This window comes from Sorghum bicolor, chromosome 2, assembly GCF_000003195.3.
Source record: "Sorghum bicolor cultivar BTx623 chromosome 2, Sorghum_bicolor_NCBIv3, whole genome shotgun sequence".
NCBI classification, from domain to species: domain Eukaryota; kingdom Viridiplantae; phylum Streptophyta; class Magnoliopsida; order Poales; family Poaceae; genus Sorghum; species Sorghum bicolor.
Window position 1 is genome coordinate 66352618 of NC_012871.2, and position 26392 is coordinate 66379009.

The 26392-nt window shown below is 46.9% G+C and overlaps 2 protein-coding genes across 2 annotated transcripts; one reads left to right on the forward strand and one right to left on the reverse strand.

Annotated features, from left to right (window-relative positions):
• Positions 9724-10647, reverse strand: LOC8063332 (protein transport protein yos1). The gene is made up of 2 exons (XM_021454716.1): positions 10464-10647; positions 9724-10269 (listed from the first exon to the last, which is right to left on the reverse strand). The coding sequence occupies exon 2, from the start codon at positions 10263-10265 to the stop codon at positions 10029-10031; it is 237 nt and encodes a 78-aa protein (XP_021310391.1). The 5' UTR covers positions 10266-10269; positions 10464-10647; the 3' UTR covers positions 9724-10028.
• On the forward strand, positions 18127-25574 carry LOC8054988 (phospholipase D delta). Its single transcript, XM_021453757.1, has 10 exons — positions 18127-19378; positions 19799-19915; positions 21590-21784; positions 21917-22189; positions 22274-22342; positions 22448-22595; positions 22970-23118; positions 23600-23770; positions 24682-24879; positions 25028-25574. The coding sequence occupies exons 1-10, from the start codon at positions 18413-18415 to the stop codon at positions 25319-25321; spliced, it is 2580 nt and encodes an 859-aa protein (XP_021309432.1). The 5' UTR covers positions 18127-18412; the 3' UTR covers positions 25322-25574.

Sequence of the window (26392 nt, forward strand, 5' to 3'; positions counted from 1 at the left end):
TGAAAAATCTGTCTGCCTAGCTTGGCAATTTTTCTTCTATAATATATATATATATATATATTTCTCATTTCGATCTGGTCTTCCATATATGAGCATTCATGCTAAGTTGGGCCTTGTTTAATTCGAATTTTTTTTGCTTTTGGCTACTGTAGCATTTCGTTTTTATTTGACAAACATTATACAATCACGGAGTAATTAGGCTCAAAAGATTCATCTCACAAATTGCAGGTAAACTGTGCAGTTAGTTTTTATTTTCGTCTATATTTAATACTCCATACATGCGACCAAAGTTTCGATGTGACGGGAAATCTTGAAAATTTTTGCGAACTAAACAAGGCCTTGGTCAATCCGAAACTTGTGGAGAGGAGGTCAAAAATCACCGGCATGTTTGGCATGCATGACAGCATGAAGTATTTGAATTTTCTTTTATTTATACATGAATGTTGATCACCATTTTTGCGTTGACGGTTTGTACACCGTACCCATGTGTAGTTTGATACTCCATTGACACCAATAATGTCCGTCCGTTGCTACCGTTAGTTGCATTACCTCCATGAGAATAAGTGGTCTCCAGTTTGTATTTGTATATGCACCTGCTTTGGTGTTAACGCCGAAACAGTCGATCAAGATGTGTTCAACAATGGCACGCGTGTGCCCATGCCCCAGGCCCCATGCTGTTGTTCTGGGAAGTTTTCTCTGCACGCACATTTAATTTAATTATTAGAATTATTCAGGTGGTGCTTTGAAAAGTTTGGTCAGCAGACGTTAGCACTGAAATTAAACTAATAACTGCGGAGGCCAATCCAGACTAGTCGTAAAATTAATGATGCAGGACTGGTTCAACTCATGTGCTCTGAAAAATAGTACAGGAGAATCCTGATTTGATTCAATACTACTGTACTACTTTTCATGCATGGTATATCTACGTCCGTGGAGATTTGAAATGAAAATTTGGTGGGGAATCTCTCCCCCCCCCCCCCCCCCGTTGCATAAAAAAAAGTTTTCAATAATGCAGCAGTAGTATAATACGCGTCTACGAATCGAGGTATCAATAATGCTAACTGCACACTGTTTTCTTCATATGCATGATATATCTAGTTTTTATACGCGTGACGTTCCAAGTTTTTAAGCGCTAATGATCAGAGTACGTAGTAGGACATTTGTGCTCCCAATAGCTTAGTTTGAAAATACTTCGTCTTGGACAACAGTCTCTAAAAACTCAATTTTGACCTCTATTTTCTACTAGGATATGATGATTGCCCTAGCGTTTTATATGAAGATACATTTAAAGACAGATCTACGCATACATGTGACCAACAAGCTCCTAAAACAAACTTCAAAAGGTTTTGGCACTCGAAGTTTTTTAAAGTTTTGAAGACATACCTATGTGTACATGTGACGAACAAGCTCCTAAAATAAACTTCAAAAAGGTTTTGGCAATCAAAGTTAAGTTTGACTCAGACATGTCAAAACGGCAAGAATTATTAGCAAACCCGGAGGGGGTATGGAGTGATGATCCATACAATGCCTCTACTGATTACTCCCTCCGTCCACGAAAGAGTCAATTTCTAGAGTTGTCCTAAGTCAAACTTTTAAAACTTTGACCAAATTTTTAGAAAAAAAATGCTAAGATTTATAGTATCAAATTAGTATTATTAGATTCATCATAGAATATATTTTTATATAATATGTATTTTATATTATAGATGTTGTTACTTTTGTCAAACTTTAAAAAATTTGACTGGCACGGATCCTAGGAATTGATTCTTTCGGGGACGGAGGGAGTAGTGATTACCCACATCGAGTAAAGAGAGGCTTAAGGCAAAGAAGGAGAGGCCATTCATCTTTGACTAGTCATCATATCATTTGCATTTAACACGTTCCGTGCATGCTCGCTTGACGTAGTATGAAAGGAACGAAAAATAATTGAAAATGGGTACGTGATGACGCGAACGGTGGGCCAGCGTCGAGAAAATATAAACAGCAAACCATGGGCCGGAAGCCTGAGCCCATCTAGAAAACTTATCTTGCTATCCAAGCGGCCAACATTTCTTTCCTGAAAAACCGCACAAGGCCCCCTCTTTTTGTCCGTTGCCACGTGCTTGAGGTTGTTCAAACTTGAAAGCATGTCCTCTTCGAAACGGAACGGAGCCAGCGGTTTCGCTGGAAGGAATGAAAATGACACCAGGCGCATCTTTTACGGCTAGTTCTACTTCTATCTTTTTTTTTTAGAATTATACTGTACAGAACATTTTGTAAGAGCTGGCCTTTCGCTCTCGCAATAGCAGCAGCTAGCGCGGGTATGTGGTACTGTGGTAGGCCATGCGACGTTGCCATTCAATCCACCTGTACACTGGCCAAGTCGGCTGCAGCCGGCCAAGTCGCGTTGGCGCCTGCACATAGGGTTGGGCACTTGGGTTCTGGGAGGCCGACATGGCTACATCCGATAGGAACCACGCTGGCCGGATGGATATGCTACCTCAGTCAAGAAATGGGTTGAGGATATCTTACGCAAACCAGGGGGGTTACTGTCTGGTAATGGATCAGGATCGAGCCCCAACCCTTCGTAAATCGTAACTATGGAGTCAGTCCAATCCTTATCTAACCTCATTACCTCAACTGATTTGCTACACCCAATCAAATGAATCCAATCCTTAAACGTTCTTTTTGAACCCACGGGCCGGTTCATCTATGACCGAACCAGCAGAATCCACGGGCTGTAATATTTCCAGAAAGCAAAGCAATCGCTTCCACGGTTCCAACAGACAGACAACACTAGTTACAGTACATGACAGACGGTTCCACCAGACAGACAACAAAAGTTACATGGCAGACAACTCCATATAGAAAATAAAGAAATTACATCCGTTTCGGTTGTTAAAATGGAATCATCCACCAAGTTCTATAAATTAAAATAGAAAAATCACTTTGTAAATGAACTGCATAGAGACAAAGAAGCTAGGTGTAAAAACAAACAAAGTTTTGATTTTTGGTACTGAATGTCGCAAGTTTTCTGAATGGAACCGAGACAGACTGCCCTGCCTTAGACTCACCTTTTTTTTAAAGAAGCTGGCAGGAGTTCTGCCAAGCATATACTAAAGCCTTGTTTAGTTCTTCAAAAATTTTGCAAAATTTTTCAGATTTCCCGTCACATCGAATCTTTAGACGTATGCATGGAGTATTAAATATAGATAAAAATAAAAACTAATTGCACAGTTTAGTCGGAATTGACGAGACGAATCTTTTGAGCCTAGTTAGTCCGTGATTGAACAATATTTGTCAAATACAAACGAAATTGCTACATGGCTCATTTTGCCAAAAATTTTGGAACTAAACAAGGCCTAATAAAGGAGGAGATTGCAAAAAAGTTTGCCCAAAGACTAATACAGTGTACAGAAAAATCTAAGTATCCAGCCAAACTAAATCGCACACGACGTACCAGCAGAAACAGAAGTTTGGAAGATAAAAGGTGCAAAATAGTTCTTGGAGATTCTTCCAGATGCTTGCATGTCAACCTGCCTGCAAGTGGAAAATGCGCTGATGCTGCAGACCATAGAATTCATGAAGTATACACTTCTGACTCAGCTTCTGAATGAAGCAGAGCAAACAGTAGAATGAATGGCCAATAAGGGCATTCTATACCCCTTTCATGTTTGTAAACAATTAACTCAATCCGGAGGAAGTAATGCAGAACTAAAAAGAACTCGGGCACAAATACATATCCTAGCGTCCATTTTTGCTCAGAAACTATAAATTGTGGCATGATGAATATCAACTATAAACTCTGAATTTAGCTTCCCATCTGTCCCTCTTTGTCAAATATACATATCCTAGCGTCCAAAACGTCTTCTGTAGCTGCAACCACAGAATGCACATCAAACGATAAATTTGTGTTAGCAGCTTAGTAGTGTCAAGCCTGAAAAAGATGGCTTGGTGGTTGGTAACTAAACAGAATACTTGCTAAAAACATCAAGGAATACATGCTGTTATTGTTGGCACAGCAACCCTGCACCGAGGTGAGCAGCACCTGCTCTCCTCCCCTCTCCTTCTCCCCTGCTCCAAGGTAGAAGAAAAGCCCTGAGCTACTACTGCACACACACACAGCACACACACAGTTTCAGACTTGAACTGAAACTGGAACTGAATGAGTGGCAATGAACTTGCTGCTGGTTCCATTGCATTGGACTGGTTTATATACACCATTACATGTACCTTCTAAGGTACAGCTCTACCAACTACATACACCTAGGGTACAAGGCTGAAATCAGCCAACAACTACTCTAGTACCAGCCATACTGCTGGTGTACTTCTACTAGTACAAGTATGGCCTATTGCCTTATACTCTACAGGGCTAGAGACTTGACCATCCATGAGATGATCTGATCCACTACCATGTCTCTGTCCTGGACAGGAAGAAGAGAGAAAGGGGGCAGCAGATTATGTCTTACAATCTTCCCCTAATCTTTGCTGCCCTCATTTGACTTCCACCATGCCAATCATCTTCCTCAGTTCCTGAAACCGAAGCTTCCCGAGTGACTTGGTGAGGATGTCAGCGAGTTGTCGACCAGTTTCGACGAACTCGATGACCAGCTGCCCTCCATCGACGCAATCACGAAGAAAGTGAAACTTCACATCAATGTGTTTGCTTCGGTCGTGGAGAACTGGGTTCTTTGCCAATGCTATGGCCGGCTGGTTGTCCATCTTCAGTGCCGGTGCCTGAGCTTTACTTCATGTGAGCTCACTCAGCAACCGCCGGAGCCACACCACCTGGCATGCTGCCGTCGCTGCCGCGACATACTCCGCTTCACAAGTGGACAGAGCCACCATTTTCTGCTTCAGTGACTGCCAGGCAACCGGCGCAGTCCCGAGGAACACAAGCACTCCAGAGGTGCTCCTCCGTCCATCCACGTCCCCGGCCATGTCCGCATCACTGTAAGCCACCAGCTCTGCTTCCCCTGTCCTGGGTGGCGCCTCGCTGAAGACAGACAGCCGAAGCCCGCCGTGCTTGGGGAAGATGAGCCCCATCTCCGCTGACCCCTGGACGTAACGCAGCAAGCGCTTCACTGCCGCCCAGTGATCTTCCCGCGGATCCTCCATGAAGCGACTCACATAGCCGACGGCGAACGCAATGTCCGGCCAGGTATGCGTGAGCCACCTCAAACCACCGACGATGCTCCGGTACAAGGTGGCATCCACCTTCTCCGCCGTGCTCTGTTTGGAGAGCTTCACGCGCTCCTCCATCGGTGTAGCCACTCGCTTGCAGCCTACCATGCCAGCCCTTTCCAGTAGCTTGAGCGCGTACGCCCGCTGACCAAGCTTGATGGAGTCTGCCCCCTGCCTCACCTCAATCCCGAGGTAGTAAGACAGCGATCCGAGATCACTCATCTTGAACTGGCTGGCCATCTCCTCCTTGAACCGAGCGATGTCGCTTGCCCGCGCGCCGGTGATGATCAAATCATCGACGTACACCCCGACGATGAGGTGCTCCTTCCCCCGTCGTCGGGTGTACAGAGCATGCTCGCTGGCGCATCGTGTGAATCCAAGCTCCGTCATGGTGGCGTCGAGCTTGGCATTCCAGGCGCGTGGAGCTTGACGCAGCCCATACAGCGCCTTCCGAAGCCGCAGCACTTTCTGCTCCTGCCCCGCCTGCACGAATCCTGGCGGTTGCTTGACGAAGACCACCTCCGCCAAGTCGCCATTGAGGAAGGCAGACTTGACGTCGAGGTGGTGGACCTGCCAGTCCTTGGCTGCCGCGAGCGCAAGCAGGAGTCGCACCGACTCCATGCGCGCTACTGGTGCGAAGACCTCCTCGAAGTCAACTCCTTCCCGCTGCACGAATCCGCGGGCGACGAGCCGTGCCTTGTGCTTCACGATGGCGCCCCGCTCGTCGCGCTTGACCTTGTACACCCATTTGAGCCCGATCGGTCGGCATCCCGCCGGTGGATCGACAAGCTCCCAGGTGCGGTTGTCCTCAATGGACTTCATCTCCTCGAGCATCGCACGCCGCCATGCTCCATCGCGCTCCGCAGCTGCAAACGTGCCCGGCTCCTCTGCGCTCATCAAGAGCAAAGTGTGGGCGCCGTAGTCGAGCAGCCGATCGGCCAGTCCTGGCACGGCTGCCTCCCCGACCACGTTGTCCACCCGCCGGAACCGCACCTCCTCCCCTTCATGGAAAGCATCCACGAAGTCTGAGACGTTGGAGGGTGGCGAGGCGTACTCCACGGTGGCCGCAGCTGGTGTCCGCTGCTCGGGTGAGCCAGGGAACTCTTTCCAGGCCGGCCCGGGCGTATCCAGGTGCCCAGTCCTACCTGGACTGGGTGGCTCCTCTGCTGCAACAGGTGACTCGACACCTCTCCCGGCTGCAGGCTCTGGTGACTGCTCAGCCGCTGCGCCATGGCCCTGAATCACCAGGTGTTCGACGTCGAAGGAGTCGTTGATGCCATCGCCTTCTGAAGCTTCCCCCAAAACGGTCTCCTCCTCCCACCTCCAGGCAGCCGCTTCATCGAAGACGACATCTCGGGAGACCATCACCTTCCCGCCAGCCGGATCGTAGAGCCTGTAGGCCTTGGACCCATCCTCGTAGCCAAGGAACACTGCCTTGGTGCTCCTATCTTCCAGCTTGTGAAGCCCTGGCTTGATGGTGCGCACATGGCCAATGCAGCCGAATGTGCGCATGAACGAGACATTAGGCTTGCGCCCATGCCATGCCTCGAACGGAGTCTGTCCTTTCAGCGCCTTGGTGGGAGCCCGGTTGAGGATGAAGACAGCCGTGCTCACTGCCTCGCCCCAGAATGCTCCCGGCATCTTCTTCGCCTTCATCATCGATCGCGCCATCCCAACGATGGTCTGGTTCCGGCGTTCCACCACGCCGTTCTGCTGAGGGGAATAGGGCGCAGTGAGATGGCGCCCCACCCCCTCCTCGGCGCAGTAGGTGGCGAACTCTATCGCCGTGAACTCGCCGCCGCGGTCTGTCCTCAGCACCTTCAGCTTCTTCCCGGACTCCACCTCCACCCGCGCCTTAAAGCGCCTGATGGCGTCCGCTGCCTCGGCCTTGCTCGTTAGAAGCTGCAGCCACATGTAGCGGCTGCAATCGTCTACGAGCAGGAGGAAGTACCTCCGCCCGCCGTGGGTCGCCGGCGTGATTGGTCCGCAGAGGTCCCCATGGACCAGCTCGAGCAGCTCCTCTGCGCGACGCTTGGCTGCCTTGGGGAACGGCAGCCGCCTCTGCTTCCCTGCCAGGCAGCTGTCGCAGAGCTCGCCTGCGTGCCTAATCTCTGGTAGGCCGTCCACCATCTTCCCGAGCCGGCCCAGCGCATCGAAGTTGAGATGGCCGAACCGGCCATGCCATAACCATGGCTTCTCCGTGCATGCTGCTGCTAGGCACACTGGTTGCTCGATCTTCAAATCAAGGAGGTAAAGTCGGTTGCGTGATCGCTTTACCTTTGCCAGGAGCCGACCGTCCTGGTCCCTGATCCGGAGCACGCCGCCGCGGATGAGCACCTCCGCGCCGTGCTCGTCCAGCTGTCCCAAGCTGATGATGCTCGACCGGAGTTCGGGGATGTAGTAGACCTCCGAGAGCGCTCGGTGTTCCCCGTTCTTGCACCTGAACAGCACCGTCCCTCGTCCGCGAATCTCCACCCGAGAGCCGTCCCCGAACCGGACGCTCCCGGCATGCTTCTCGTCCAGCTCGGAGAAGGCGGCGCGGCAGCCTGTCATGTGATTGCTCGCGCCGGAATCCAGGTACCACCTCTGCTCGGACTCATCTCCGGCGACTCCAAGATGGACCTGCGCTCGCGGCTCATCAAAGCGATGGATAGCCAGCGGCGCAGGACTCTGCTCCGCCTCCAACACTTCTCCTCTACCGCTCTGCTCCGCGCAGTACACCCCCATCAGGAGTGCGTGATCGCCGTCGCTGTCGTCCTGAGCTAGGTGCGCCTCATCCTTCTTCTCCTTGCGCTCCGGGCACTCCCGCGCCCAGTGCCCAACCTTGCCGCACTTGCGGCAGGCATTCCTGTCGGTGAACTTCTTCTTCCCCTTCTTCTTGTCTGCCGGCCCCTTGCTCTGCTGCTTGCCACCGCCACGATCGCCGCCACCACGGCTGGAGCCTTCCCCGGACCGCCTCTTCTCCTTCATGCGTGCTGACCACTCCTCCTCGGTCAGCAGGAGCTTGGGCTTCTCCTTCTCCGGAGCCGGAGTGGTGCGGCTCTCTGCTACCCGCAGCCGCCCGGCCACGTCCTCCAGAGACAGCGTGGAGATGTCCAACATGGTCTCGATGGACATGGCGAGCTGCGAGTATCTTGCCGGCACGGTGCACAGCAGCTTGGTGACGAGGTCCTCGTCGTCCACCTTCTTGCCGTAGGTGGCCAGTTGCGTGGCCAAGGACTGGAGGCGAAGGGTGAAATCCTCCACCGATTCCGCGGGCTTGAACTTGATGTCGTTCAACTCCCTGCGCAGCTGCTGAATCCTCGCCCTCTTGGCTCGATCCGAGCCAATGCGCAGGGACTCCAGCATCTCCCACGCCTGCTTCGCGGTGTCCTTGGCGCCCAGCGCCTCATGGTACTCTGCTGGCGTCGAGGCCATGAGCGCCTCCATGACTCCCACCTGGGCGTCCTCGGTGCGGTCATCCTCCTCGATCGCCCGCCACCACTTGCGCGCGCGAAGCTTCCACTTCATCTGCGTCGCCCACTCACCGTAGTTGGTGCGGGTGAGCATGGGCCAGGAGCCGCTGCCACCGAACTCCTTCACCACGCGCACCTCCACCTGCGGTGGCGCCGGCTGGAGCTGTCGCTCACCACCTTCCCCGCCACCATTCCGGCCCGCACTCTCCGCCATCGCTGGTCAGGGGACCAAGCTACGGCTTGTACGGCTCTGATACCACTTGTTGGCACAGCAACCCTGCACCGAGGTGAGCAGCACCTGCTCTCCTCCCCTCTCCTTCTCCCCTGCTCCAAGGTAGAAGAAAAGCCCTGAGCTACTACTGCACACACACACACAGCACACACACAGTTTCAGACTTGAACTGAAACTGGAACTGAATGAGTGGCAATGAACTTGCTGCTGGTTCCATTGCATTGGACTGGTTTATATACACCATTACATGTACCTTCTAAGGTACAGCTCTACCAACTACATACACCTAGGGTACAAGGCTGAAATCAGCCAACAACTACTCTAGTACCAGCCATACTGCTGGTGTACTTCTACTAGTACAAGTATGGCCTATGCCTTATACTCTACAGGGCTAGAGACTTGACCAGCCATGAGATGATCTGATCCACTACCATGTCTCTGTCCTGGACAGGAAGAAGAGAGAAAGGGGGCAGCAGATTATGTCTTACAGTTATCAGGATACTGTTTTTTCCTCGTTGAGACAACTGCAGTTAGATGGAGTAGATTCAGATCCATGATGCAGTCAGAGAACTGTAAACAATAATTTCTCTGCACAAGCTAAAAAAGGCTTAGCAACCATCTAAGTATTGAAAAAGGTACTGCCAGCATCTGGTGTGAATCACAGTCGGTGATTAAGTGGAGACACCATCTGTCATTGACACCACTCACACCAGATTGGAGCAAGAATAATTTCCAAACAAAGGGATCAGCAATGGTTTGCATCAGCAATTAACCTCAGGCATGAGACAAATGCCTCTAGCCAGAAGCGGTACCCAACCATGAGACAGCACTATAAGCATATAATGGTGAGGAAGCAATCACAAAACATACAAGGAAGCAACAAATATGTCTTGAATTCATAACATACAAAAGAAGGATGCCCCACAAAGTGCCTGCTTCGAACAAATAGATAACACTAGTACACAACAACAAATTGATAACACTGGTACACAACAGATACTCTGATACTATGAACATTGACATCCATTTTCTGATCAAATTAATTTACCACGACAATAACAGAATCCCACATTAGAGTCAACAGGAACAACATATTGACAGCAACCTTGAGTACAATTAACTTTGGGATCTCTTAACTTTTACATAAAGGTGGAACAGATAACCAATCCATGACAAACTCAGCCAGACACCAATTTCACAACGATGATAAGAACGTTGAGAGCAATTAAGGGCATCCTCAGAAATTGCGTAGCATAGATAAGCCCCACGATCTGGCCCTTCAGCGACTTCGTTTGCCCATTCCCTGACACTTCAGACATGCTCCATCCCCTCGGAGCAAGGAAGCGGTCTTCGTTCAATATCGCCAACGCATTTGCAAGAAGCAAAAAACCCTCCAGCAATGTCCACAGGCCCATCTCCCTGCAGATCGTAGCTCTGTTAGTTCAGATCAGGGGGGCGGATCTAGCAAAGGGTCATGGTGTACACATCTACGCCCGATGATTTTCGCAAAGGGTTAGAAGTAAGTAGGGATCAATCGAATAGCCAGATAGATTTAAGAGTTTGGGATCTCAGTTTCGCACAGCAGACAGGGAAGAGGAGGAGGGCGGGAATACCTGGTGGTGGGTGCTCTTCGCCGGCGAAGAGATCGGCAAAGGCGTCGGCACCTGGCGTAGGGAGAGGGAGAGCGGCGGCGGTAGCCCAGCCAGTCGTCGCAGGCAGAGGGAGAGGGAGAGGGAGAGCGCACGGCGGCTGGCGCTGGAGGGGAGAGCCGGAGGCCGGTGGCGATCAGATTAGGACTACTACCTTCTTGGGCCTTTAACAGGCCTTCTCCTTCCTGAAGACGATACGAGATTATAGCCCAGCACGCATGTGCAGCGGGCTAGCGGCCTAACGCGGTTTTCTCACAAAAAAAAAAGCAAAAAAAAAAAAGGAAAACAACCAGCCCCTGCCCGGCAGCCCCCACGCTCGTCGTCCTGACGGGATAGGATTTCTCCTTCTCGTTGTTTTTTTCTCTCTTCAAAACCCGATACATACGCAAACACTCATATAGTCCTATGCCTGCCGGTACATATGCAAACATCTATATTAAATATATGAAGGCACACACGTATACTCTATCTTATGAGCACATAATCATTTATCTATATGTATCATCTATGGTCCTGTTTAGTTCCTCTTGCTAAATTTTAGCTAGCTAAACTTTAGTCACTTTAGTAGCTAAAGTTTTAAACACATTGACTAAAAGAAACTAAAATAATTTAGTTCTATTAATCATCCAAAAGTAGCTAAAATAATTTTAGCTAGATATAACAGAGCCTATATATATGCACACAGTCCGGTCATCCAAGGCCTTATCCTTTCTATTATTTCAACAGTACATTTTTAACGAATGAATAGTATTTTTTATAATAAATCAATACAATTTAGAATATGGCTGTGCGACGCTGCCATTTCACCTTGTACACTGAGGCCTTGTTTAGTTTGCAAAAACTTTAGGTTTTTGGCACCGTAGCACTTTCGTTTTTATTTGACAAATATTATCCAATTTTGGAGTAACTAGGCTTAAAAGATTCGTCTCGCAATTTACAGATAAACGGTATAATTAGTTTTTGTTTTCATATATATTTAATACACTATACATATACCACAAGATTCGATGTGATGAGAAATCTTGAAAATTTTTGGATCTAAACAAGGCCTGAGCAAGTCTACAGAGGCTGTCGCTGTTGACTCGACTCGACAAGGACCGACGATTGGCGCCTTCACAAATGGCCGGCCTGCGCGTCGACCTTCGAGGCCGACATCCGATCCGACAGGCGCTAAGCTTGCCGGGTATATATACGAGGATGGGTGATTTTGATGAAAATATCGTGAAGCAAAACCACAGAATCCGGATATATACAGAATTACAGGTGAAAGAAAACTCACCGAGGCTCACGGGGAAATCCTACAAGAAGCGATGGTTCAAAGTATCTAGTATCTCAAAATCCAATAGAAGAAGTGTCACGATCGACATAATAAGAAAAAGGGGAAAAAAAAAAGGGAGAAGGGAGAAGTGTCACGATCGATCTCCCAGCGACAGAGAAATCCTCGCAGAATGATTACCGATTATTCCACTGAGATATCAAATCATATATATATATTGGCAAAAAATCGCTCGTTGCTCCCATGCCGCGGCCTGCTCCGAGATCTCACAGCCGGGGCCCGGGCCCACCATAGGCCAGCCCATTGTTTGGCGTGCGAGCTCGCGATGGTGACAAGAAGTTGAGATCAAGGCCTGGTGTCCTGCTGACACATTATGAGACGGCGAGTTCAAGAAAGCTGTGGCGTGCAAGCCAATGATGGTCGCCGGCTAGCATTAGCAATGACAAAAAAAAAAATGCTTGCTTTTGACATCTCCAAATCTGATGGCTATCGAAATATCGCAGTTTTTGACATCTGGTCGCCATCGATAATAGCCCATAGGCCTGGCCTGGCATGACCAAACCAAGCTACAAAACGGATTCCGTTGGTGTTGGATGTGTTGGATGTGTTGTAGTGCCACAGGGATATAATGCCGCTGCTGGTTTAATCTCCTCTTACTTAGTTTAGCATCGAGGAATTTTGGAGCTGGTGATGATTTTCCTGGGCCACGGAAAAAGATGCTGCTGGTGTAATCGTCCTTAATTTGTTATATATGAAGCAATCATCGTATACGATTCTTGAGTACTACTAGTTGTATTTTCTTGGCAAATGGAAAAAAGATGCTTCAGCGCAGCGTCTTCAGGCAGGGAAAAGGAAACGCATGCACGGAGTTAGGCCTTGTTTAGTTCCTCAACGAAAAAGTTTCGTAATACTGTAGCACTTTCGTTTGTTTGTGGTAATTATTGTCCAATCATGGATTAACCAGGCTCAAAAGATTCGTCTCGTCAATTTCGACCAAACTGTGCAATTAGTTTTTATTTTTATCTATATTTAATACTCTATGCATATGTTTAAAGATTCGATGTGACGGGAAATCTTGAAAAATTTTGAGATTTTGGGTGGAAGTAAACAAGGCCTTAGTAATGGCCACTGGTGGCCAGCCACATCAAGGCAGCAGCATTAAACAGCAGTCCGCATCATCTAATGACACTCCCAATGCAAGACTCTATCACAGAGTCCAAAACAATTAATTACATATTATTTATGGCATTTTACTGATGTGGCACCGTATTTATTGAAGAAAGAGGTAGAAAAAATAAGACTTCAAATCCACATTGTTCGAGATAATAAATAACTTTAGACTCTATGATAGAGTCTACATTGTGAGTGCCAAAAAAAACAATGAGTCGTGTGCTGCTGATGGCCAAGCATTGCAAGAACGGAGATCGACGGAGTAGATAATTATAAATCGTCTGCCGTATCTGTACATCTCACCGTCCAAGGATGTGAGCTGTACCTGTACGTGTGGCTCGCCCTCGTCACGTGGCGCTGCGAATCAGATTAATTGGAAGCAATCAATCTTCCAGACAAAAAAGAATGGCCGGCTCCCTTTCTGAAAAGTCAACGGCTTAACGCAGCCGCGCGCTGCAGATCCGGAAAGGGAGGAAAAGGGGTTTACCAGTTTACCTGTTTACGTGGACACAAGAGGTCTTCGGAGAGACGGAGGTTGTTATGATCTGCTTTGCATATGTCAACGTGGCGTCACTGTATTCTCACAGCCTGACAGGTGACGGTTAACCCGCTGGTATTGACCCACCATATGGCAAAAAAAGAAGGAAAAAGAAAACATGGTCATTGCCAGGCGACCAGCGGCCCAGGCATCACTTTCATGGTCGCATTCTCGTGAGACATGACCAACGTTTTACGCAAGCTGCAAAACTGCAGAGTGAAGACTCTCACTAGCTTGAACAATGCTTAGAGAGCACTTCCAGTGTTAGGACAGAAACGAATCGTGCACACTGGGACTGTGAACCGTGAGTGTCAGATTCAAAAGCGCACTTTACATGTCGCCCCAAGTCAATAAAATATTATGGTCTTGTTTAGTTTTTAAAAATTTTCAAGATTCTCCATCACATAGAATCTTGCAACATATGCATGGTGCATTAAATATATATAAAAACAAAAACTAATTGCACATTTCATCTGTAAATCGTGAGATGAATCTTTTAAGTCTAGTTACTCCATAATTGAACAATGTTTGTTAAATAAAAACGAAAGTGCTACAGTATCATTTTCCAAAAATTTTTGCGAACTGAACAAGGCCTATATACATGCACATGGTCCTTTCTTCTCCTGTGTACAGAGCACCTAGCTGATTGGCCAAGGAGCCATATGTGAATCCCTCAAAACCGATGCCTAGATTAATCAAACTTTGGTTCTATCTCAACTGTTCGGTTCGCCTCACACTGGCCCCTAAGGCTGTGCATATTGCAATTTGAGGCATGCCAAAGGATTTTTTTTAAAAAAATATCTTAATGTACAGCTCTATCTTTCATTTGGGATATAAAATGGTTACTCCATTCTATAAGAAAAATCAGGTTCAAAAAACTTAAACTTGTATAGTCAATTAAAGGTAACCAACCAAAAAAACCTAACAGTGACAATAACATGGCTGAAATAGCCAACTCAAAATGACGCAATCCATCACCGGTCATTATTGCCGACCTCAAAGGATGAGCAGCTCCGATTTTCTTTTGCAAAAAACAAAAGCCTCTAGGTCACACACAACACATGCTTACAAAGAAAAGTAACATCACTCTAAATATGTTGCAGACGTCATTATTGCCGAGCTATATCAAACCTCACTCGTGACAGATCTAGAAATAGTAAAAGTTAAGAGAAAGTTAAGAGAGCCTTTTTACCTTCTATCTCTTACCTCTCTTTTCAAGCTTTGATGGATATTAATTTAGGGGGCTTAAGAGGGTCTCATGCTTTGAGTAATGGTAACAGGTTTGATCCACTCTCTCTTGATGCTAGATTCGTCTTTAAAAGCATCTCTAACAGTTACCCAATCTCACTTCTCATCTACATAAAGCCGTCATATTAGAGGAGATGAACTATTTTTTTCTTTTTAAGTAGCCCCCCACCATGGTCATGGACCTGGTCATGGCCTATGGTCGTGTCTCGAGAAAGAGAACCAAGGGGACAGAAAAAGAAAATGAAAGAAATAAAAATTATAACTAACAAGTAGAGCCTACATATTCGGGAGATATTATTGATAAGTACTGTTTGTTATTTTATTGTTAAAGAAATATTATTAAATAATTGATAAATTCGATAGATAAATTCAAGCAAGATGATGCAAGAGGAAACGGTAAGGCTCCTTCTCGAGCGTCCGTCCGGACGGACGGACTTCCGACTCCACGAACCCGACTGCGCCCACCTCTTTATTATCTGTTGCTTCGCTATTTCGACTGTGTGAACCCCGCATCCACTTTCTACTGCTCGCTCGCTCCCCCTCTCCGCTTCTCCACGCCGCTGCGCTCACCGCTGCTCTCACTGCTGCTCTTCGAGACGGTTGCCATACTCATATCTAGCTCGCTGCCGCCTTGTCTGTTCGCGCTCTCTTCCTCCTTCCATTCCTCTCTCCCATCTGTGACCTCCATGCCACTGGGGAGGAGGTCGACGGCGACGGGTTCCGGCGAGTCACTGCTCCCTCACTCCCTACCTCCGTGACCTCCATGCAGCCAGAGAGGAGGATGGCGGTGGCAGCTTCCGGCGAGGTAGATCTAGATCTGAGCCGTCCCTCTCCCCCTCTTTCACCCCCTCATCTAGATCTGAGGTCTCCTCCTCCTTCTCATTCTTCTCCTCCTCCTCCTCCTCTTTTGGATCTAGATCTGAGGGACGTCGTGGGGGCTAGAGTTTCGTCGAGCTCTGTTTGCCTGTTTGCAGTAGGCTTGTTTTTCTGTTTTAACAAGCAATTTTTTTTGTTGCACTAGTTTTTTTTTGTGATGTTGCATCTGGCATTTCTTTTTTGTTTTTGTTGTTGCAGTAGTGTTGTTTTGCTATTGCAACAAATAATTTTCTTTGTTTCGTTACTCTATTTTTGATGTTGCATCTCGCATTTGCCCTTTTGTTGTTGCAGTTTCGTTTTTTTCTGTTGCAATAAGTAATTTTTTTTGTTGCATTAATCTTTTTTCTTGATGTTGTTCTCATTTTGCATTTGCTTTTTTTGTTCTATTTTGTGTTGCACTAGTCTTTGTTATAGTGTTGCAACAAGCAATGTTCCTTTGTTGCATTAGTTTCTTTTTTTTTGTTCTTGCATCTTGTGTTGCAGTAGCTTTTGTTCCGTTGTTATAGTCGTTTTTTCTGATATTGCAGTAGAATTTGTTCCATATGAGGATGCAACGCACCTAGTGGGGCATGGTGGGGGAATGGAGCAACGCGATGGAATGACGTTCGATGGACGGCAGGGTGTGATGGCGGAATGGACGTGTGCTTGCCTTATTCTTCGATGCGGCTTGACTCCCTCCTATCCTGCTTTGCTCTACTTCACCTTCCCTCCCAACCCGCTCTATTTTGCTCTGCTCCGCGGCTCCCTCTAGTCCCGCTCTGCTTTGCTCCGCTCTATTTGGGGGGGGGGAGGGGGGGCGAGGAGGCGGGGGCGTGCGTTCCGTGTGAGAGGCGGACAGATTTTAGGTGCGTCCGGACGGACCCGTTGATCCGGACGTCCGGACGCTAGTAGCGCCGAGAAACGGAAAACAACATGGAACCTGCACCGAAACATTAGAGGGGAAACGAAATCAGCCACACCCCCTCCGCCGGCAGGCTGCAAAAAGGCAAAAATAATCCAGTTCTTTGAGGGTACAATCAGCTCGATTCAGTTTTAGGGCCTCGGGGAGCAAAAGCTGGGAAAAGCAGTCCGAAAATCCAAACATCGTGGCCGGATAAAAAAAAAGAGCGACAACTTGGGATACTCACGTGCTCCAGTTCCGAACTCTGAAAGCGGTCGATGTCGGATCCTGGAACGAAAAAGGCACACGACAGCCAAGGGTTCCAAAATTTTTAGTAAAACAAACAATATATCATTTTCGTTTGTACTCTCTTTGTTATAAAAAATAATGTTTTTAGCTTTCAAACATTGTATTTAATCGTTCGTTTTATTAAAAAAATTCTACAAATTATAAAATAAATAAACAATTATTAAAGTATGCTTAACAATAAATTAAGTCATAATAAAAAAGATAATATTTAGATAAAAAATTTTGAATAAGATGGGTGGTCAAATAAGATGTCTTAAAATAAAAAACGTTTTTTTGGACGGATGGAGTATTTGACAAATATTGTCAAATCATGGACTAACTAGACTTAAAAGATTCGCAAATTACAGATAAACTATATAATTAGTTATTTTTTATTTATATTTAATGATCTATGCATGTATAGTAAGATTTGATATAATAAAAAATCTAAAAATTTTAATTTTTTTTTAAGAACTAAAGGCTTATACAAACCCCGAAATGCCATTCTTGTTTTCCCTGTAGGAACGAACTGGCCAGTTGGGTTTCCGGGAACGGACAGCCGCGCAGGCCAATCCCGACCCCCGAGTCCCGACTCCCGACTCCCGAAGCAAGGCCTTGTTTAGTTCACACTAAAACCAAAAAGTTTTTAAGATTTTCCGTCACATCGAATCTTGTGGCATATGCATGAAACATTAAATATAGACGAAAACAAAAACTAATTACACAGTTTAGCTGTAAATCACGAGACGAATCTTTTGATCCTAGTTACTCCATAATTGAATAATATTTGTCACAAACAAACGAAAGTGCTACCGTACCGAAAACTTTTCACTTTTCGGAACTAAACAAGACCCAAGCCAAGCGGACAAGCGCGGCACGTCGCACGCACGTCCACTTCCAGCGCAAAGACACCTGGCTCTGGCTGACGCACACGCAGGCATGCCGCACCGTTTGACCTCTCCTGAATCCCCGCTCCAGCCTCCTGATCTGTGACTTGTGATCTCCTCTCCGCTGCCCGCGTGACCACGCCACCGCGGCCCACGCCCGCGACGTGCCCGCCGCCCACCTCACGATCGTGGCGGACCAAACGCCGTGGGCTTCTGGTTCTCGCCCGCTTCAACGTCACACGATCCACGATGGGGCCACGGGAAGGCCCCCCACCTGCCAGTGCCCACGAGGCGTCGACGTGGGCTGGAACGGAAACCGTACAGAGGCGGGCGACCGTTGCGCCGCGCCCCCATGCACCCCCACCATTTTTTTTGCAGGGCACCACTCCGCATCAGAGGAAATCACACCACCAAACGGTGGAGTAAAAAACTCACTCTGATATTAAACGCAACTAAAATCGCCATACTATTTCGAGCTAAATTGCCAAATCTCGAGATCCAGCCAGCCGAACCGCACCCCACCCCCGCCTCGCCGCCTCCTCCCCGCCCCGCTTTGCCGTTTCCGACCGCCAACTCGCCAAGGCTGAGCCGAGCCGGGGCTGCCGCCTACCGGAATCCCCGCCGCGGAGGAGGCTGCTGTGTTATATTGGGGGTGGCTCTAGCCTCTAGGATTGGAGGGGCTCTGGTTGGTTGCCTAGACGTTCGCCGCCGCCTCTCCCCTGCCCCGACCGCGAGGCTCCGTCGCCGGCGATGGCGTCGCCGGCCGGCGGCGGGTCTCCGGCTAAGCCCGTCCTCCTGCACGGCGACCTCGACCTCTGGATCCTCGAGGCGCGCCTGCTGCCCAACATGGACATGTTCTCCGAGCATGTCCGCCGCTGCCTCGCCGCATGCCGCCCGCCCAGCTCCTGCGGGACCAAGCACCCGACCGCCGCCGCGCGCGGCCCCGGCGGCGGCCGCGGCGGCCGCCACCACCACCGGAAGATCATCACCAGCGACCCCTACGTCACGCTGTCCGTGTCCGGCGCCGTCGTGGCGCGCACCGCCGTCATCCCCAACTCCCAGGACCCCGTCTGGGAGGAGCGCTTCGCCGTGCCGCTCGCGCACCGCGCCGCCGAGCTCGAGTTCCAGGTCAAGGACAACGACACCTTCGGCGCGCAGGCCATCGGCACCGTCACCGTCCCCGCCGAACGCGTCGTGTCGGGCGACGAGGTCGAGGACTGGTTCCCCGTCATAGGCACCAACGGCAAGCCGTACAAACCCGACACCGCGCTGCGCCTCCGCTTCAAGTTCCAGCCCATCGCCAACAACCCGGCCTACCGCCACGGCATCGCCGGCGACCCTGACCACAGGGGCATCGAGGACTCCTACTTCCCGCTCCGCCACGGCGGCCAAGTCACGCTGTACCAGGACGCGCACGTCAGGGAAGGGGACCTGCCCGAGATTGAGCTCGACGACGGCAAGACGTTCCAGCACAACGCGTGCTGGGAGGACATCTGCCACGCCATCCTAGAGGCGCACCACATGATATATATCGTCGGCTGGTCGGTGTACGATAAGGTGCGGCTCGTACGCGAGCCATCGCCGTCGCGGCCATTGCCTGAGGGTGGCGACCTTACGCTTGGCGACCTGCTTAAGTTCAAGTCGCAGGAGGGTGTCAGAGTGTGCCTGCTGGTGTGGGATGACAAGACTTCGCATGACAAGTTCTTCATCAAGACGGTGAGGTTGCATAATATTGTTTTCTTTTACATCCCAGTTTATGTGATGTCTAGTTGGCTACTAAGAGGCAGTTCTTCACCAATACGGTGAGGTTCCATAATCCGTGGATGCTGGTCCATACATATGAGTTTACTGTGGCACAGTGGACTTGAGTCAACCCATACATCGGGCCAAGTTCAAAACTTTAATCACAAAGAATTGCCAGTTTCAAGTTCATAATAGAATGTGAAAACACTCTGTTCAATCCATGGACATTTTGTAGCTTCATCCATTCCCCGTTCTCAATTTTCCTTAAACCATGACCTGTGCTTTCTGAATCTATCGAAACATGCTGTTCCCTCCTTATGCAAATATGTTCCTTCCTTTTGCAAATATTTCCCTGTGATAGTATCTATAAGAGACCTTCTTGTGCTTTTGCAGGGTGGAGTTATGGCAACTCATGATGAAGAAACTCGGAAGTTTTTCAAACATTCCTCAGTCATCTGTGTTCTCTCTCCTAGATATGCTAGCAATAAGCTGAGCATTTTCAAACAGCAGGCAAGTTTTGGGCAGTAATTTATGGTTCTCTTTCTTTGTACGGGTTACACCTAATGGATGGGTATCATTGTGAAACTTTACGTTGGAGATCCATTTTGCCTTAGTGAACTCATATATTGCAAAAAATAGTACTGACTAATATGAATGTTCAGATTAGTGGCTGATCCAGAGTCACCGCGGGGGGGGGGGGGGGGCGGTAGTAGGGCTCCAGCCTCCATGGTGGATCCGCCACTGGATGACCACCAAATTCTTATTGCGACTCATTGCAACACTCTTCAGCTATCCAAAGCTGCACTTCTTTTTGTTGCCACTACTTAGCTGTTTGTGCCCTTAAGAACTAACAAAGGCTGAAGTCAGATATACACTATTTGTGTGATGATAGATCCCACATGCTATCTGCACAAAAACATGCTCTAGACCTAAAACCTAAACCTGAGCTGCCACTGGTCTATCACCAAGGGCACGTTTGGTTTCCAGCCATCACACCCCACGCCACACTTTATGGCTGCCACAGCTCCTGAGGGTGATGTTTGGTTGGTGATTTATCTTTGGTGACCATAACTTTTCACAGACTGGTGTGGCGTCCGGTAACACCGCCACAGAAGTGTGGCACCGCCACAGTTGGTGTGTCCGAGTGTGGCTATAATCCAAACATCCCCCAAGACAAGCTGGTTGCCTGGTAAACTAATGTCGGATCTTTCTGGTGTGAAGATAACCTGAAGCTTTTGGATCTTGACAAAGGAATTGCATTATGCATGATTGGAGATGGTGAAACTGTATATCTTCAGTCAGCATTTAGGATGGAAAACACATGCAATATGATTTTTCTCAGCTGGTTTCTTTCAAGAAATCAGATCTCATAATTGTTAAATCTCTGAGAGATGGCATTTAAGCAATTGTATCTACTTAATGTGATTCTTGGACGGGTACCAGGACAAGGCATACTCTTCAATGAGCATGCACTGGCTTTTGATGGGCCAAAGTCAACCACCAGCTACTTTAGGTATTCATGGAAAAATACTTGCCAGAACAGAGGCAAAGTCTTTTTTTCCCTTCTGTCGTGGCTCTTACTTCATGGTAGGCTCAATACTAGAGATATGCTGATCAGGAAAAGGAAAAAAAAAACAATTTTACCTATGTCATATTGCTCACAAGTTACTGAGAAACATCACACCATCTCTTCTTTGATTGAAAATTTGCAGAACAGTATTGGTACTGGGTATATCTGCAAAGGAACAGAAAAGTTTCTTAAACAGGTCGCCATGTTATACGAAAGATACAGTTTAATGTGGTGTTATGGGAAAGGACTTTCAAAAAAGATTATGCTATGATTTTCCATCATGCAAAGGAAAATCTTAATAGTGGCGCAATCATGGCTAGACATTTCTGTGAAAATCTCTCTCTTCTGACCACCTTTGTGTAAACCTATGTACCTGGTGGTAGTCTGTACCAGCACAGGTGCCATTTTTTAGGGGTAGGAGTGGGCCTTGGGGGTCACCTAAAAGGGAGAGTAGGATTGCAATCATATTTTGTGTCTGAAATAGTATAAGGGGCATCTATCATCTTTAGTTTGAAACAGGAACCATATTTTGTGGTTTTTTACTTTATTGTATTTTGCGCTAAATAGTTGAATATTTTTGTTGCAGTTGATGACATTGAATTTGTAGCTGGCAGGTTGTTGGGACTTTGTTTACACACCATCAAAAGTGTGTGCTGGTTGATACACAAGCCAGGGGAAACAAGCGGAAAATTACAGCTTTCATTGGGGGCCTAGATCTTTGTGATGGCCGCTATGACACACCTGAACACAGGCTTTTCAAAGATCTTGACACAGTATTCCAAAATGATTACCATAACCCTACATTTTCAGTGAGTTCTTTTGTGCTTGCATGTTGTAAATAATTTGCTTTGGCAGAAAGTTTGAATTTTTCATGTACAGTACAACATTACATGCATCCAGATTTTAATGTTCTTAGAATCATATGTATTCACCTGATGCAGGCAGGTGCAAAGGGACCCAGGCAACCATGGCATGATTTACATTGCAGGATTGATGGTCCTGCTGCCTATGATGTCTTGCTTAATTTTGAGCAAAGGTGGCGAAAGGCAACAAAATGGCGTGACCGGTTTAGAAGAGTATCTCATTGGAAAGACGATGCTTTAATTAAGCTGGAGCGTATATCATGGATTCTAAGCCCTTCACCCAATGTTCCAAATGATCATCCTAGTTTGTGGGTTTCAAAAGAAGAAGATCATGAAAAGTGGCATGTTCAGGTTATTGTGCTGCCTGTTAAGTTCTACTTTTGTCAAAATAATCTTGAATTTTTCTGGAGTCGTTAATGTATTTTGACTCTGCAGGTATTTCGGTCAATTGACTCTGGTTCCCTAAAAGGATTTCCTAGTGATAGCAAAGAAGCTTCAAAGCTGGTTAGTCAACATCAATATTTATATTTTCCGACTTTTGTAGCAATGACGGAGAATATACTATTTGAAAACTGCTATGGGTACTAATTATTCAAATTATTTGTGCAGAATCTTGTGTGCCGGAAAAACTTGGTAATTGATAAGAGCATCCACACTGCATACGTCCGAGCAATCAGATCTGCACAGCATTTCATTTATATTGAAAACCAGTATTTTCTTGGTTCTTCATATGCTTGGCCGTCCTATGTGAATTCAGGTTTTAACTCCTTTTTCCCTGCTTTTCTTTGACCCGTAGTTAAACGGTAGCTATATATATACCCCCTCTATTCCCAATTGTAAGTCGTTCTGGCTTTTCTAGCTACATATCTTTTACTATGTATCTATATATAATGAATATCTAGACACATACCTAGAAAAGCCAGAACAACTTACAATTTGGAACTGAAGGAGTATATATTTATATTTTGTATTGCAAAATATGGGAGAACGACAGACAAAACGTAGGTAGATCTTACATTTTTTTAGTTTTTTATAGGCAGGTTACATTCTCTTTGTTCCTTATGTAGTGCTGTGCTGCTGTTGCTTGACTTAACTGTTAATGTTTAATGGCTACATGATAATACGTGGCAGGTGCTGATAATCTGATACCAATAGAACTGGCCCTCAAAATTGCAAGTAAGATTAGAGCGGGAGAACGCTTTGCAGTGTATGTAGTGATACCAATGTGGCCTGAAGGAGTCCCTACTGCAGCATCTGTGCAAGAAATCCTTTTCTTTCAGGTGAATTCCTTTATTGATGGTCACAATTTGGCAGAACAGTTTAACCGATTGTGTGAGGTCTTCTGAGTTCTTTCTCTCTGCAAACATTCCATGTTCTGTGTCGTTTCATGTACTAGTTAAGTGAAATTTTGAGGATTATATATGTGACTGTATCATCATGGCTTTCTAACCTTGAGGATGCAGTATATTAAATTTCACACTGGCCAATATAAGTTCAGACTTGGGTGTATTACACTTTTTTTTGGGGGGGTGGGGGGTGGATCTTTGCTTGTGATTAATCAAAATCTGTTCTCTACTTAAAGCACAAAAATTGTACATTTTCAGAGTAGCTTTAGGCTTATTGTCAAATTTGTAATGTATGCTAGCTTCCTTAATGGTTAAAAATACTTATTTTAACCTTATTTTGAAAGAGAAAGTATCACACAATGCCATAGAAATTGGGGTTTAGTAACTATGTTCATGATTTGTCTTCATGTTACAGGCCCAGACAATGGAGATGATGTATAAAATAATTGCAGATGAGCTCAAGGCAATGGACATTAAGGATATGCAACTTGAAGATTACTTGAACTTCTTTTGTCTTGGAAACCGGGAAGAACCACCATCTAATGGCAGCCCAGAATCAGAGAAATCTACAGATAAAAGTGCAGCGGTAAATCTGTTGTTGCATTTTTTTCCTTATTCTTTTAAAGATAAAGAAAAAGTGTCTAGGTTACTTGCTACTAAAATTTATATAACTGCTTGTCATGTTTCTGTCTTCTGCTATTCTACTCGACTCTCATGTACATATTAATACTATTATTAGTCTTTAAATCTTCAGAAATGCTATATAAGTTCATAAGGAGAGGTTTCCAGGATGCTGATACTTTGGCATGGAAATAATGCCTTCTTGCAGTGAGCTGTTGGGCTAAATGGAGTCTTTGGCTAGATTGGTTGTATCAGTAAATTTTTTTGCTTGCATCACACACTATATTGCTTAAGTTGATTTAGATTACTGATGTTATTTTAGGCTCTAGCTTGTCGATCTTGTATGTTGTAGTATCATTTTTTGTGTGTTGTCTTGGTTTATTTACATTTTGCATTGACTCTGGCTCTGTTGTAATTTAGGAAGCCAGGAATAATGTATCTTAGGGCCAATGAAATCTCTTGTCAGTTTTATACAAAACTTTTCCATATTCATTGTATTTAATATGTGATGTTACTACGTTAGATATATAGTTCGGCTAGGCCCTTGGGTATCTGGATTTTAAGCCGAACTAGTGGGCCTTGAGCCGCTGTGGTTTCTCTAGATTGTATGATAGGCAAGGATACTATTATATACTTGTATAAACCAACCCTAGATCATCCTTGCCTATATATGCACCTGTGTTCCACAGCCCTAATCAATCTATTGTTTTCCCATGCAATTATCTTCCTTCCATGTGAAACTATGCTCTTCATTGTACTTTGAAGAAGCGGTAGACATGTCATGTTGTCTTGAGCCTAGCTCCATTCATTTTCTTGTTAATAATTTACTAAGCAGTCACATTCATTTAATATTTCTTCTGTTTTTAAAATCTGCAGGGCTTAGCTACAAAATATCGACGGTTCATGATCTATGTTCACGCAAAAGGGATGATTGTGGATGATGAATATGTCATTCTGGGTTCAGCAAACATCAACCAGAGATCCCTGGCTGGTTCTAGAGATACTGAAATTGCAATGGGTGCATACCAACCTCATTATGCATGGTCTACAAAGAATGGACATCCTCATGGCCAGGTTGACCTCTTCTTTCTACCAAATTTGCTTACTGCAGTTTTGTTAATGGCTAGTAACTTACTTTCCCTCTGTGATTCTACAACCCCATATTTACAAATAATGCTACCACTTCTAAGTTAGCTTTGCCTACATATCATTTTCCCTCCAGGTATACGGGTATAGAACGTCTCTCTGGGCAGAGCACCTTGGAACGGTTGATGATCGCTTCAAGGATCCTTCGAGTTTGGAGTGTGTAAGGCGTGTGAATCAAATAGCTGTAGAGAACTGGCAAAGGTTTACAGCCGAAGAAATGAGTACATTACAAGGGCACCTCCTCAAGTACCCAGTTAAGGTGGAGGCTGATGGTAAGATCAGCTCACTGCCAGACCAAGAATGCTTTCCTGATGTTGGCGGCAAGATTCTGGGAGCTTCAACTTCACTTCCTGATTCGCTGACCATGTAGAGTTATTATTACATTTTTTTTTTCAGAGTCGAGCTTCGTAATTGTCTAAACTTGGTGCAATTGTCACTGAACTTGTACTGTATCTGTAATCATCCATAGTTGGCGCAGGGAAAGCTCAAGGTGTCGGTGGTGTTTGTAGAGTCGTGCTCCTGTAAGTTTTCCCAGCATTTGTAAATGAACCATATGATAGGATCCTTGACAATGCTTCCATTTCCATTGCTATTATACAACTGTTCTGAACATTTTTGTTCAACCCCATGTTCACACTGTGGCCGTGATGGAAGTGCCATTTCTTATTCGGCTGGAAGGACTGAAATGCTGGGGATTCTTATCCTAGTCCTGATCCGATGTCTTCAACAATATTGCTTGCAACTGCTAGCGGCCTGTCCACCCCTCGTCCCTCGAGTAGCAGCTCACGACGTCTCGGCGATCGTACCGGCCGGCGTTCAATGGGTCCGCATGACCAGCGAGCTTCATGTCGTCGTGCAGCCGGCAACAACTGAGCAGCGCGCCCCAGACGTCTTTCCCCGGTTCAAACGGCATGGCCTCGGTGACCCTGAGCCCGTCAGCCGTCCACCAGTCCACCGTGCGCAGCGCGAAGTCGAAAGCACGGACAAGAAGGTAACATCGGGCGCAGCGCAGCATGCCTTCTGCATGCCAGCATAAGATGGAACACGTCCAGCGCCGCCTGGGCACCATGGCCGTTGCTGCCGTAAGCCTCAAAGCCTGGGCACCATGACTCTCAAGGCGTTGTTTGGATGTAGTCGTATTCACGTCAATCCACATGTGTTGAGGTGGATTGGAGTGGAACTTGAACTAAATTCCACCCCAATCCACACCAACACACATGGATTGAAGTGAATACGACAACATCCAAACAAGGCCCAAGTGTTTCTCGAGATACAGCAAATCCAGCAGCTGGAGCCCTCGTTCGCATGCAATGCGCGCGAAGAGTGTGACGGCCTCTTGCGCATGTGGCGGACCCGTGCATTCGTAGGAGGCCCGGCCCGGGGCATGTGTGCGGCCGGCGCGGTCCAGCGCGGCGTAGCGGGGCAACGAGGCCCGTGATCA